This window comes from Pelodiscus sinensis, chromosome 2 (genome assembly GCF_052426305.1).
Source record: "Pelodiscus sinensis isolate ZL-2025 chromosome 2, ASM5242630v1, whole genome shotgun sequence".
In the NCBI taxonomy this organism is placed as follows: Eukaryota; Metazoa; Chordata; order Testudines; family Trionychidae; genus Pelodiscus; species Pelodiscus sinensis.
In genome coordinates this window covers 82,918,062-82,932,591 of record NC_143053.1, presented here as the reverse complement: position 1 = coordinate 82,932,591, position 14,530 = coordinate 82,918,062, and the positions used below count along the sequence as shown (strand labels likewise).

The following is a 14,530-nucleotide window of genomic DNA, read 5'->3' as shown; positions in this document are numbered from 1 at the left end:
TTTTACTTACGTTACATCAATGACATCATCATATGGACACATGGAAAAGAGACTCTTGAAGAATTTCACAAGGATTTCAACAACTTCCATTCCATCATCAACCTCAACCTGGACCAGTCCACATTATAAATCCACTTCCTTGATACTACAGTACAATTAAATGATGGAAAAATTTCCACCACCCTATACCAGAAACCTACCAACTACTACACTTACTTTCATGCCTCTAGCTTCCATGCCTCTAGCTTCCATCAAAGACACATTTCTCAATCTATTGTCTATAGCTAAGCCTTAAGATATATTTGGATTTGCTCCGATCCCACAGACAGAGAAACACCTACAAGAACTATGTAGAGAGCATTCCTAAAACTGAAATACCCCCTGAAGAAGTTCAAAAAACAGATTGACAGAGCCAAAAAAGTACCCAGACATGAACTACTTTAAGACAGACCCAAAAAGAGAAAACAACAGAATTCCACTTGTCATTACCTCCAGTCCACAACTTAAACTCCTCCAACTCATTATCCACAATCTATCTTGGAAAATTATCTCTATGCTCAGAGGCCTATTCTCACTTACAGACAAGCACCCAACCTAAAACAATTTTTTTCGGTAACCATGCTACACAGCTACATCATAAGCATCCAGGAACTGAGCCCTGCAATCAGCCCCGGTGCGAACTTTGCCCACATATCTACTCAAAACAGTTCATCACTGGAGCCAACCACATCAGCCACCAAATCAGAGGCTCTTTTAACTACACATCCAATAGTGTGATCTATGCCATTAAATGCCAGCAATGTCCCACTGCAATATACATTGGACAAAATGGACAGTCCCTATGGGAAAGAATTAATGGACATAAATCAGATATTCGTAAAGGGAACATACAGAATCCTGTTGGTGAACACTTTAACCTACCTGGACACACATTAAGGGATCTCCAAGTTGCTGTTTTGTTACAGACAACTGCACAAGGCAAACACACAGAGAAGGATTGGAACTACAATTCATTCACAAGTTTAATTCTCGTGCTAATGGTTTAAATCAAGGTCCTGGATTGTTGGGACATTACCTACCAACCAACCAGTGAAGATGCCAATGGTTCTTTATGTCTGTGTAGAATCTGTTTTTAGTTCTCTTCCTCTCTAATTGCTAACTAATGGTTCTTATCTGCCTCTCAACTATCTAGTTTTTAGGTGCCAATAGCTTATCTGTTATTTTCCAGTTACATACATACTCTGCTTTCTCTTTGATACTTATCTCTGCCTCTTAGGATGCTACCCTCTGCCTCTGTCTCCTCCCCTCGCATTTTTTCTCCTCCTCCCCCCGCCATATATTTTGATTCTGGACATCAAACACTCCAGTCATCTGAAGAAGTGGACTGTGCCCATAAAAGCTCATACCACCATCTATATATTTTGTTAGTCTTTAAAGTGCTACCACACTATTTGCTGTTTAAGTGGCAGTTGGAACTGGAAGGCTCTTCCCATTACCACCAGAGTAGCTGAAGACTATGCCATCACGTTGGCCACATGTAAGACAACTTGTAGGGCGATCCTAAGAAATTGTATGGCCCTCTGCAATTACAACCCTAAACTGTTGTTTCTTTGCCTCAGGAACGTCTGAAATAAAGTAATTAAACTTAGAATAATTTCTATGGTCATATTTACTTTATAGAGCAGCATAGTTTGCAACTTGGAATTGCAGTGTTGAACAAATCGAGCCTTTTGCTATCACGATCCGATGGTATGGATCTGAAATGCTATTGCTTGTTTTTTTTTTTGATGGGCAGCTTCCATCACCAGCAAAGTAGGTACTGAGTGAGTAAAAAACTCAGAGCTCTTGGGTGGCACATAATACTTTTTGCTAGCTCTCTTACAAGCAGGAGTTGCTGTTGCAGGAGTTTGCCATTTTGTTTTTGCTGGCGCCATGATTTCTGGATTAATGGGTAATGCTATTTTAGAAGTGTCACAGAATGTAGAATGTTCATCGATTCATATTGGTTCTCAGTAACCTGAAAAGGAATGTTAAGTTCTGAAGACACGTGTTTAAAAAGGTCTTGAAAACGTGCAAAATCATCTGCAGTAAATTGGAGGAGGAGGCATGACTTTCATCCAGCGATTCATTTGTGTCTGGGGAGGTGTCAGGTGATGGATCGGAATGGTCGTCTTCAAGAGTTTGCGGTCACTGAGAGGATGGGGACTGCGGTTGTGGTATACTGGTGTTTTGGAATGTACTGGTGTCTGTGTCAAGACAGACAAGGGCTAGAGTAAGTCTCTGTCTCGCTGAGCACTAGATTTTAACTTTGCACAAGGGGGACGCTTTTGGGATACATGCATCTTGCCAAGGCAGCAGGCACATTGTATGTGTCTGTCAGACATCAGAGAGAGATCTTTGTATGCAGAACAGCACTTAAAACCTGGTGAACCAGGCATGGCACCACCTTTCTATTTAAACTAAGGGAAGGGATTAACTGGGGAATGTTTTTTTGTTTGTTTTAAACGAAAAAACGCTGAACAACTATTTAACTAGAAAATAAACAGGCTGGAAGAGGAACTACTTATCTAAAATGTGGAACGAGGTAAGGAACACCGCCGAACTTCACCTCTGGCTGGAAATGGTAAAGAAGGAATTGAGGGGAGGGAGGGCTTGTGCATGTGTGATGGCTACACAGTAGAAGCATGCAGTTGGAGGCGCGTGCATGTGTAGTCCTAGGGGTGCTGCTCTGAAGTCTCCAACTGAAGGTTTGGAGGTGGCGCACTGACCTGATGTGGAGCACCCTGGGGACATCTCTCAAAGAAGAAAGAGCTGTTACTGGAAAAGTCATTTTTAAAGTCCAAATTGTTTATATTTCCAGTATACTGATGCAATTCTCTTTTGATTGTGAACTCCTGACAAACACAATAGTGAGTAAACACAAAAGCTGTGCCTTAGAAATTGATAATATGAGCTGCAAAATCAGGTCAGCAATATCCTACCACTTTCTAAGTAAAACACATTTTGCCCACTAGATGGGGACACTTTGCTTACTTACTGTATGGTAGATCAGTAAAAGACAAGTCTCAGAGGGGTATCCAAGTTAGTCTCATCAACTAATGAAGTGGGTTTTACCCAAGAAAGCTCATGATACTATATATATTTTTGTTAGTATCTAAGGTGCCACAGGACTATGCATTTCTAAAGTCTCAGAGGGGTAGCCATGTTAAAGATATGTTAAAGACAGATGGACAAGGCCCAGTGACCACTTTAAAAAAAAAAAAAAAACAAAACTCAGCTCATAGATTAGACTGTTTGGCTGATTATTGCATTCAGGCAGGAAGCCTATATCTTAGCTGAGATCCCAATCGAAGTGAAATATAAATATTTAATCATAAATTAAAAGGAATAAAGGAAATCACAAATTGTTTCTGAAATGCTATGATTAAGGTGCCCAAAATTATAGAAAATAGTATAACCTCCTAGGTTCCATAGTATGTAAGGCATATAAATAATACTATACTGCAAGTTGAAGTGTCGTCATAGTCAGGGCTCGCCAAGCAGCAGCAAGCCATGCTCGCCAGCCATGCGGTTCTGTGAGCTGTGCATGCGCAGAACACGCTGTGCCTGCGCAGAATGCGCTGTGCCGGCTTGTAATCTACTCACATGATTTGTCAAGCCCTGATCATAGTTATGAAAGGCAACATAAGACAAGACATCAAAGTATGAATTAGGGATGTAAAATCCCATGTAATAGGTTACCCTGTTAAAACTATAAATTTAACCAGTTAACAGGTCACTGTGCAACACAGTGGGCCCAGCTGGACTGCGGTAGCCAGCTGCCCAGGGTATTGCTGCTTCAGCTGAACCCAGGCACCGGTTAAACAGTTACCCCAATAAGCATGTCAGTAATGCAGTGCTTATCAGGTAAACTTAGTATGAATGTTACATAGTTTTCCATAGACATACAAAGTTAAATAAAGGTTGCACAATGGCATGGAATTGAATTGCTCCAGAAAAAAAGCTACAAACATTTTCAAATACTAGTTAAAGGTGCACAGCTTCACTGACGTAAGAAAAGAAAATTAAACAGGCATGTCTGAGGTAGTTTCATTTGTATTATCCTATCAATAAAAAGCTAGCAACATTGTGACTGAAGTACATGATACAACCATAGCAGAGTGTGCATTTTAGACTTATGCTCCACATTGTCTTAAATCAGAATCAGTTAATTCTCTTTGAAACATATGACCCATCATATGCTTGTTTTATAGCGAATCTAGATATAACAGAGTATATTGAAGGAACAAATAATGAACTAACATTAAGAGTAGTGGAAAATGCTGTCTTCTTTCTTCTAGTTTGCTTTATTGAGTTTGAAGACAACTGTATCTTCTAAAGTTATCTATACAGGCAGTCCCTGACTTACGCGGATCCAAATTACGTCGGATCCGCACTTACGAACGGGGCTTTCTCGCCCCGGAGGTCAAGGTGGCAGATTGCTACCTGTGAGCTCCGGGGCGAGAAAGCCCCGTTCGTAAGCTGCTCCCGGTGCCCCTGGTCTGCTGGAGACCGTGTCCAGCAGACCAGGGGCACCGGGACCGAAGCCGCTTCTGAGGCTTTGCCAGAGCACGGGGAGTAAAGCCAGAGCAAAGCCTCAGAAGCGCGGGAACCCCAGCAGACCACAGGCACCGGGACCGAAGCCGCAGTCGCGGCGGGGTCCCGCGCCTCTGAGGCTTTGCCAGAGCAAAGCCTCAGAGGCGCGGCACTCCGCTGCCGCTGCGGCTCTGCTCCCCGTGTCCCTGGTCTGCTGGGGGGGGGGGGGGAGGGGGCGCAGCAGACCAGGCTTTTGTTGTGGACCCTGGGGCAGAGCAGCTGGGGCGCTGCCGACTGGTCCTGCAGCGCCACTCTGGGCACTACTGGACCAACCCAGCAGCACCCCAGCTGCTCTGCCCCAGGTCCTGATTCAGCCGCTGCTGGTCAGTTTCAGCAGTGGCTGAATCAGGACGCCTGGGGCAGAGCAGCTGGGGTGCTGCTGGGTTGGTCCAGTAGCGCCGAGGAGCGGTGCTACTGGAGCAACCCAGCAGCACCCCAGCTGCTCTGCCCCAGGCGTCCCCAAGTCAGCCGCTGCTGAAACTGACCAGCGCTGACTACAGGAAGCCCGAGGCAGAGTTGCTCTCCCCCAGGATTCCTGGAATCAGCCGCTGATCAGTTTCAGCAGCAGCTGACTTGGGGACGCTTGGGGTTCTTAATTTGAATCTGTATGTAAGTCAGAACTGGCGGTCAGTTTCAGCAGCGGCTGAATCTGGACGCCAGTTCCGACTTACATACAGATTCAACTTAAGAACAAACCTACAGTCCCTATCTTGTACGTAACCCGGGGACTGCCTGTATACTGAATATGTACTGATGAATTTGATGTTCTGTAAATTTTTTCTTATAATAAGACAGCAAAAACTAAATTAGATTGCAATACACATTGGAATATTTTAGAATAGCAGATAAGGCCCATCGTTGACCAGGCAAAGTCATTTTACGTAGATTACACTTACAGGAAAGTTCAAGAAATTAAATATATGTAATAGAATTTTTATTAATTTGCTTGCAAAAGGGAAGTAAAAGAACAGTTTTAAATTTGTAGGATTTCAACTTCAAACATTTTCATTTTATTGAATAATTACCATACATAGTAAATTTGAATCAAATTCATAAAGCTTCCATTACTCTTTTCATAACTAATTTGAATTATTTTGTGATGTGTAACAGTAAAAATTTTCTTTGCAGTTGAATAGGTGACTCAATTTTAATTGTTAGAAAATATTTTTTATGAACTCTAATAAGTCATGACTTTTTTCCAGTGGAAAAAAAATAATTAATGAAATATTTCACCTAGCATATTCCAGTGTAAAAAATAGTGCATTCAGATAATTTAAGAGGGAGGACTGTTCGTTCAAAATTTGGTATCTGCAGGTAATTGCAAAGTATGACTATTTTGAACAAACATATCCACACGCAAACTCTTCAAAATATAAGAGATTATACAATCTCATTTGGATTTAATAGTCAATTTCTGTATCATATCTACTCTCTTTTAAATATATTGTCAAGTCAGACAATTTTTCTTAGTTTTATAAAAAGTAGGATATGTTAGTGAGATGAAATAATTCAAGTTCCCAAATCTAATGTGAGTACCCTATGTTCAAATCTACTAAGGAGAATAACTGTTTTTTTCTTTTATAAATATTTTATGGAAGTTAAGTTGAAGGGTAGCACTTAGGTTCCATCAAAATAATACTTTTTTTTTTTATAAGGCTGATAGAGACAGAGCAATCATCTGATTTGTCATAGGCCGGATACGGTGGATCAGCAGGCATTAGATTCTTTCCTGCTCTTATCACTTGATACCTGGATTAGGTATAACAAAAGATACTTAGGTACAGTGAGGATGACTTTTAGGCACTTTGAAAATCACTGGGAATCACAAAGCCTGAGTTTGGTGCCTAGGTTTCCTATATACTAATGAGGAGTTAGGTGCCTCAGAATGGGATTCACAAAACCAGCATGCTAGGCATCACACCTTTAAACTAGCCAATGAGAGATGCCAAAGAGAGGGTTATAAATGAAGCCCTGTTCTACTCTCACAGACAGGATCCAAAAGAGGGAGGCATCTTATTCTCAGATGCAAACCTTCTCTTGCCATTAGATGCTTATGGTATTGTGGCAAGACGACGGAGTATGAGGCACTACTCTCCTTACTTTTAGTCTATGGACTGGGTTACTTACCTGGGATGTGGGAGACCCAGGTTCAAGCCCTCCGTACACTCCACCTGAGAAGGAGAAGGGATTTGACCAGTGATCTGCCACCTCTCAGGTGAATGTCCTAGCCACTGTGCTATGAGATATTCTGAAGTGGGGCTCCCTCAGTCTCTTCTGTTGAAGCTGTTCCACTGTGAATAAATAATGAAAGAGTCACTAGGCTAGAGCTGGGGGAAAGAGAGAGAAAGTGAGCAAGTAAGCATGAAAATTCCTCTATGGCCTGATGTTTAGAGCACTCATTCACAAGACTGGAGACCCAGGATCCAGTCTCCCTACTCATCCAAACTAGAACTTCAATCTAAGAGACTGAAGGAGCTGTACACATGAAAATATCCCATAGGCCAGTGGCTATGGTATTCACCTGAGAGGTGACCGATCACAGTTCAAACCTCTTCTGCCCTTCAAGTGGAGGAGGGACTTGAACCAGAGAGTACTCACCTGAGATGCGAGACACCCAGCTTCTAGTCTTAAAGCTATGAGGGAATTCCTCCTTTCCACAACCTTGTCCCCCAGCCCTTTCATGTAAGCATACCTAAAAGAGCTCAATTCAGTAAGCAGGCTCTAATCATGGGGTAGGCCCCATAGGCAAATCTTCCTGATTTATGAAATGTTCTGGTCTCAGATATCCAGATGCCTGGCACAGGGCTGCAGTGACATGTCAGAGGCAAAAACATGGGTACCTAGGGAACTTTAACTGGGGGCAGGGGGAGAGGAAAAAAAGGTGTTGAGCAAATTTAGGGGTTTTACAGGCTTCTAGGGCAATTGAGCACAGTTGTGTGAACCCCAATGGGGCCAGATACTGGAAATCAGGCACCTCAAGTGGCTGCTAGGTGCTTACGGTCTTGTTTATACTTCCAGAAAGATTGACACTCTTCTGGGGTTCGATTTAGCAGGTCTAGTAAGAAACTGCTAAATTAAATGCTGAGGTTGCCGCAGTCAAAATCTTGAGGAGGAAAGGAAATTGACTGAAGAGTTTCTTCCATCAACCTCCAGCAGTGGGGCCACCCCATAAATTTGGTATAGGTATATTTACTCCAGCTATGCAATTTTTGTAGCTGGATTTGCATATCTTAAGTCGAATTTCTGGCATAGTGTAGATCTGGCCTCAGCCCCTTTGCAAGATTACACCTTGATCTTTAAACATCAATTTGTCTTTGCTGAAAATGTCAAACCTACATTTCTTGACAAAAAAAAATTAATATTTTGAAATTCAACCCAAACCACATTTAACAGAGTGAGTCAGAAATAAGAACTTAGCATTTGTGAAGAAGCTCACTGAAGAAAATCGGAATAGTTTGAATTCTCCTTACCTACAATATTAAATTTAAATATTTTATATGGTAGAGGCCTTCCTGCATAAGTATCTGCATTACTTTCATTCAACACCACCTGCAGTTTCAGTGTGTAGTTCCCAAGTTCGTGAATATTTTCTGCATAGGGTCAGATAAAAATAAAGTTAAAAAAATCCAAAATATAGATAAATTGAAGGTAATATTTTAAAGACAAACTCACCCATTTTTTTAAACCAGTAAGGCCATTTACCCCCATGTTGACTAATGTGAGAAATTATTTCCTTAGTCCCTGCAGGAGCTTAAACAGAAAAAAAAAATTAGCAACATACATTTAGATTTGGTATCATAATCTTTATTGTTCTATATACTACGTCTACCAACTATTATTACAAATACCCAGACACCACAGTTTTAAATTTTAAAAAGAGACACAAAATTTGAATTAAATTGGATCAATTTATCACACTGGTCACTAGTAAACTTTACTGAAGAACCTAACCACCAAAACGTTGCCACTGGAAACATACATTTATGAGAAAACAGCAAGTGGAAGCCCGCTTTTATTTCCCTGTACTTCAGTACTTCCTGGGGCTCCCCTTGGATGGAAACAGCTCCATGTCTACAGACCTTTTAGGCCTGTGCTGCTTTGTTTAACAGCTTTTCCAAAGCAGGACCACTGCCCACTTTCAGAAACTCTGCTCTAGTTATATTGTGCCAAACACAGAGGCACTTCTAATCCACATACTAGGTGTGTCTAACCTAGACCCCTCTGTCTGCAAAGGAATGTAAATTAGACGCACTGAAAGTGCAAATGAAGCCGGGATTTAAATATCCCGTGCTTTATTTGCATAATGGCAGCTGCCGCTTTTTTCCCCAGAAACAGGGCTTTTTGAAAACAGCAGCAGTTTAGATGGGGCATTTTTGACAGAATTGCCCCATTTCAAAAGATCCATACAGGATCTTTCGAAACAGGGTATTTCTGTCAAAAATGCCCCGTCTAAGCTGCTGGGTTTTTTTTTCGAAAAGCCCCATTTAGAAAAAATGCAAAACTAAGCATTAGTCTACAAAAGGAATAATTTGTTAATTTTTCAAGACTGTGTACTTACAGTGTAAAATAACCTTTAGTTCAACAAGCAGTTTCTTTGACCCTCCATGGCTTGTACCTGGAAGTTTTTGCATTGCCTCTCCTTTTTTATTTAATATTTCAATTCTTAATGCTCCTGCATATAAGGGAACAAAAGTGATTAATTTTTAAAACAAGCAATATATAAATTTGGTTGATTCTTGTTCCAAAAATGTTTTATTTTAAAATTATAATGAATATGCAAAAAAACACCCCACATTAAATTAAAATAGTACATGGAAAGAAACATACCTATAGGTGTACCAGCAAGTTTGATCTCATTTGGTAATAGCTCATCACCTTCAGGCCATGTTATTGACAATCTATCAGGAAGTCTAAAAAAACCCATGATTTTTTTTTTGTTATTAAGAACTTGATTTTTATCATCATATAATTGATGTTTACACATAATCTCATGTAGACAGAAGGTTTTGTAATGCCATTTGCTCCACTATTTATTTTCATGTTACGCTAAGAATTCAGAAATCTTTGTTTCTACTACAGCAGTTGATGAGATTACCAGGAGTAATCAATTTAGTGATTTTAATTATTCTGGAAGAATTACAAAAACCTAGACAGTGAGCCTTAGCAAGAGAAAGTGCTTCATTACAAAAGATACCTTACCTTGCCATTTCATCCTCAATGTATTTTTTAACAGCTTTTTCAGATATTGCTCTATCAAGTTTTGAAATTGGAATAGTTTTTATTTCATCATACAACGCCTGAGGTTCCTGAATAAATTAAATTAAATTATCATTATCTGTGCTGTAACATGCTAAAAGAAGAATTATCACTTTCCATTAAACGATCAGCAAATTAGATATAGATATAATGCAATATTCTGAAATATATTTTGTGGTGATCGGTAGATGCTAGATTATGCTAAAAATCATGTGGACAGTGATACAATTAGTTACAAGGGCACAATAGTGTAATAACTGATGTGTATAATCTCTTCTGTGATTGGCTGTTGCTTTGAGAGCATCTGTATGATCATAATTAAAATGAACATGAACATCTTAGCTTCACAGAATTTCCTTCGTATTAAACAGACTTTAACCCAATTACATTTCAAACACTTATGAGAATTCTGTCCAATTTATATTTGCAATAGTTGCATGGTAGGCTAACATACACTGATATAAATAAATGAAGACTGAGATGTATGACACAAGTTGCCCCCATGAAACTAGTCCCCTGACAATGTAAAGGGGAGAGGAAAGGTCTATTACATATAAATTCATGCAATCCTTGCTAGAAGAAAAAAGCCACATACAGAACCTATTGTACAGTTTTCATGAAGATTCTCTCCTTGCAAAGGTGGCGAGGAATTCTACTCCATATATCAATAAATGATTATATGAAAATACCACGAGGAATCTTATAAGATTTCACGGAACCTTCTAAGCTTTTGTATGGAGGGGTATCAACTGAATGCTGTTTATTAACTTGTAAAAAACAAAAGTTATTGGTTGTAATTTAAAATGTCTTCCATTATATTTGTATTCACTTTACCTATGTATATGTCCTTCACACTTAAGCTATAGTGCATAAATCACAGATTCAGTGCTAAAATACACACACGTATGCTATATTAGGGATGAAAATGGAAAAGTTTTTAATCCAATAATTTCCCTTCTGCTAGCACTGTCTTCTATAATTTTGGCACGTATGGACTAACTATCTGTAGTTTCCAGGTGTTCAAGCAGCAGCATAACCCGTGTTACCCACATCCTCCTCTGCTCTTGCTGCCAGATGATATATTCCAAAACTGTGTGTGACGGGACGTACTCTCTTCGCACTGAACAGGAGCAGGTTATCTTGGTCCTGAGAGTGGAGGAGCCACAACTCTTTTACCTTACTGGGCATGCTCAGGGTACATTGCTATAAAAGAGAGCAGCTCTGCTCAGTTGGAGCTGTTAGCCAGAGGGAGAGGACGTGCCTGGCCAGTTCCCTGCAAGTCCCAGTGACAGCCCAAATGCCAAGATGCTATCTCACAGGTTGAAGAACCAATGCAGCTAATGACCACGAAGGATTCAGAAGCAGGTGGGAGTAACTGGGTCCCAGAGGAAAAAGGGGAGATTAAGATCCACCAGTGCACAGAGACATTGGAAGCAGGATGTAGTTCAAGTACAGTGATGGCCACAGGGTAAGTGAGCCGTTGTTGAAGAGTCAACGGGTTGAGACAGTATTTTCCCCGTTGACTCAATGGCTAGACCAAGCCACTGACAGGGCCTTGAGCTGGGGTTTAGCGGAGTGGGAGAGCCTAGACCCCCCTACTGGGGGATATAACGCTTTCCCCTATTTATTACTCTTTACAACAGACATGGACCATTGGGTCGTATCAGAACGATGAACTTGTGCTGCTCTGCTAATAGGGACGAATTATGTACCTTGGCTACTGATCATAATGAGACTAAGAACTGTGGTGTCCTGCTGATTGAGGCAATTTACAGACTTTGACCATTGGGTCATATTAGGACTTCGGACTTGTACTGTCCTGCTGAGGAATAGTCTTGAACCATTGGGTCGTATTGGAATACTGAATTGAACTGCCCTGCCAATAAGGGTGAGATATAGATCGGGACCCAGAGGCTGGAGGACAAGAGTAATTCGATTTGGGCATGCGATATTGGAGACACCGGCTAGGAGAGAAAAGGAGCGAATGCAGGCATGACGGGGCGAGGCAGACACCCTACCCTTCCCTGACCGAGGTCCTCACCTTAGCCATGTGACACTGAAAAAAAAATATTACACATTTTTAGTAACAGCAATTCCAAAGTGTCAATTAATTATGGATAGCAGAAAAAATTCCCATTCTTGTATTGTTAAGATAAGATGCAAAATATTGGTTGTGAAACAATCCAGCACACACAGAATTTTGGGTGACATTGCTAGCAGAAAGGGAATTACTAAGAAAGACATTTTCCAGTCTGCAAATCAGTGACTTCCAGAAGCATAATACATCTGGAAAGCAACACTTAGCAAACAAGAGTTGGGATGGATACAAAAGTGAACACAAGACATAGGAAAGACTCAAATGATCAAGTTATGTCAGTACCGTTCTAACAGGAGAGTTCTTCAGAAACTGAAAATTCCCCTTGTAGCATCTGATAGATATGTTAATCAGTGATCAAGTGGCTGTTCTGTAGATCTCTGGGGTGAAATGACAAGTTCAAGCCCATGAGGTTGCCACAGATTTTACAGAAGAGGATTGGGGAATCTCTCCCATACCAGCTGGATGTGGTTTGAAAAGATTAGCTCCTGGTGGACCACCAGATGCTTTATTTATTTGAGTGTCTTCTGGTACGGCCACACGTACCTCCCAGTGGCCGCGGTTTGCCGTTCCCTGACAATGGGAGCTGAGGAAAGCAGTAACCCAAACTGTGCTACTTCTCATAGTTCCCTTTGGCAGGTGGCATACTGCAACCAACAGAAGCTGCGAGTAGCTATACCTGCAGACGCTCAGAAGCTAATCCTAAAACAAAAAACAGGACTATGTAGCATTTTAAAGACTAACAAGATGGTTTATTAGGTGATGAGCTTTCGTGGGCCAGACCCACTTCCTCAGATCAAATAGTGGAAGAAAATTGTCACAACCATATATACCAAAGGATACAATAAAAAAAACCCGAACACATATGAAAAGGACAAATCAAATTTCAGAACAGAAGGGGGGTAGGAGGGAAGGTAAATGTCTGAGCTAATAATATTAGAGATAATTGGGGAAGCTATCTTTGTAATTGGTAAGATAATTAGAGTCTTTATTCAAACTTAAGTGTTAAGTGTTGAATTTAAGCATGAATGAGAGTTCAGAGGATTCTCTTTCAAGTGTAGTCTTAAAAGGCCTTTGAAGCAGGATGCAGGTAATCAAGTCGTTGAGACAATGTCCTTTCTGGTTGAAATGGCAAGAAACTGTTTTTTCTTTGTGATCCTGTCTAATATCTGTTTTGTGGGCAAAACACCTAATAAATCATCTTGTTAGTTTTTAAAGTGCTACATAGTCCTGTTTTTTGTTTCAGCTACACCAGACTAACACGGCTACATTTCTATCACTAAGCTAATCCTAGTGAATCACATCCAGCCTGTGGGATGGATGTTCCTCACTCTTGTCTTATGGAATGTACCTTGATTCCTTTCAGAGCAGATGTGCCAGACAGCATTTATGCCTCAACAATACATAGTCTTATTCATCTAGTAAGGGAGAGCTCTGATTCTCTAAGACCTTGGCGCCTCTGAACAAAGGAAAAAGAAGACAGGACCATTTCCTTGTAGATTCCATATGCTTGATATAAGTCTTCACTGTTCTTATCATATCTAAGGTGTGCCACTGTTTCTCCATTTGAGAGTGATGAATTCCAGAGCGTCCATACTTTGAAATTCCAGATCTATTATAGATCTATAGGCCATAGAGCATTCCTTATCTCCTCAGAATAGTTTCTGAGAAGCTACTGGGCATATGGGAAGGCCCTGGCACTACAGCATCTGACTAGTAAACTGTACTTACTTCAACATTCGCTGCAGGAAATGGTATCATACTCTCAGAAGGCCTGAAGACAACTAATAGGACCTCACCCACAGGGAGACCCATTTATGAAAGACTAAATCACAATGGCTATAGACACTGGGCTATGGTTGGCTGCATGCACTTCTCCAGCATAGGTATCAGGTCCTAGATCTTCCTGAATCCATCTACAGATGATATATCTCTAGTCATCTCTGTCCACACTCAGGTGAATTATATTTGTTGAGGGAATCAAGCTTTTCTTGGCAAAGCCACATGCTTGAAGGAAATCTAGAGTTCGGGTCATGGAACTGTAGGATGTGGCCTATGAGCTTTGCTTTGCTGTGACTACAGTGAGCTATGTACAACTCTGGGTGCAAAGGATGGATCAGAAAGAAAAGTTGTCCTGCTGAGGGTTTTGCTAGTTTGAAGGAAAAGTGATCTAAATTTGCCTGGAAGCTTCTACTCAAGATTTCTCTCCCCCTTCCTACTCCCACCTCCACCAGGGTAATATGTCTTTCTTGGTTCTCTCTGGTGTTGGCAGCAACCAATAGATTACTATGCTGGATTTCAGAAAGTGTTGAAGCTTCTCTGAAGTTTGAGCTAGTAATTCTTCTATTTCCTCCAACAGTTCCTCACTTGTAAGTCTGCATGCACAGGACATCTATTTAAGATGAACAATAGTTATTTATGGCTGTAATATAACACCTTTGTAGTCACCATGTTAGAATCCATTGCTTATCACAAATCACATCAAGAGTTTGACCAAGTCCAGGACTGAGACACTTCACTCCAAGCAAATATAATGCCTCTAGA

General features: G+C 40.8%; 1 protein-coding gene across 1 annotated transcript in view; it reads right to left on the bottom strand.

Annotated features, from left to right (window-relative positions):
- The window catches only part of SMCHD1 (structural maintenance of chromosomes flexible hinge domain containing 1), a 192,988-nt gene that overhangs the window by 138,140 nt on the left and 40,318 nt on the right, over nt 1-14,530 (bottom strand). The window contains exons 15-19 of the mRNA XM_075920925.2: nt 9,835-9,941; nt 9,463-9,545; nt 9,194-9,307; nt 8,308-8,385; nt 8,106-8,225 (exon numbers count right to left, since the gene is read on the bottom strand). Coding sequence (XP_075777040.2) covers nt 8,106-8,225; nt 8,308-8,385; nt 9,194-9,307; nt 9,463-9,545; nt 9,835-9,941 — 502 coding nt within the window. The remainder of the gene's footprint in view (nt 1-8,105; nt 8,226-8,307; nt 8,386-9,193; nt 9,308-9,462; nt 9,546-9,834; nt 9,942-14,530) is intronic.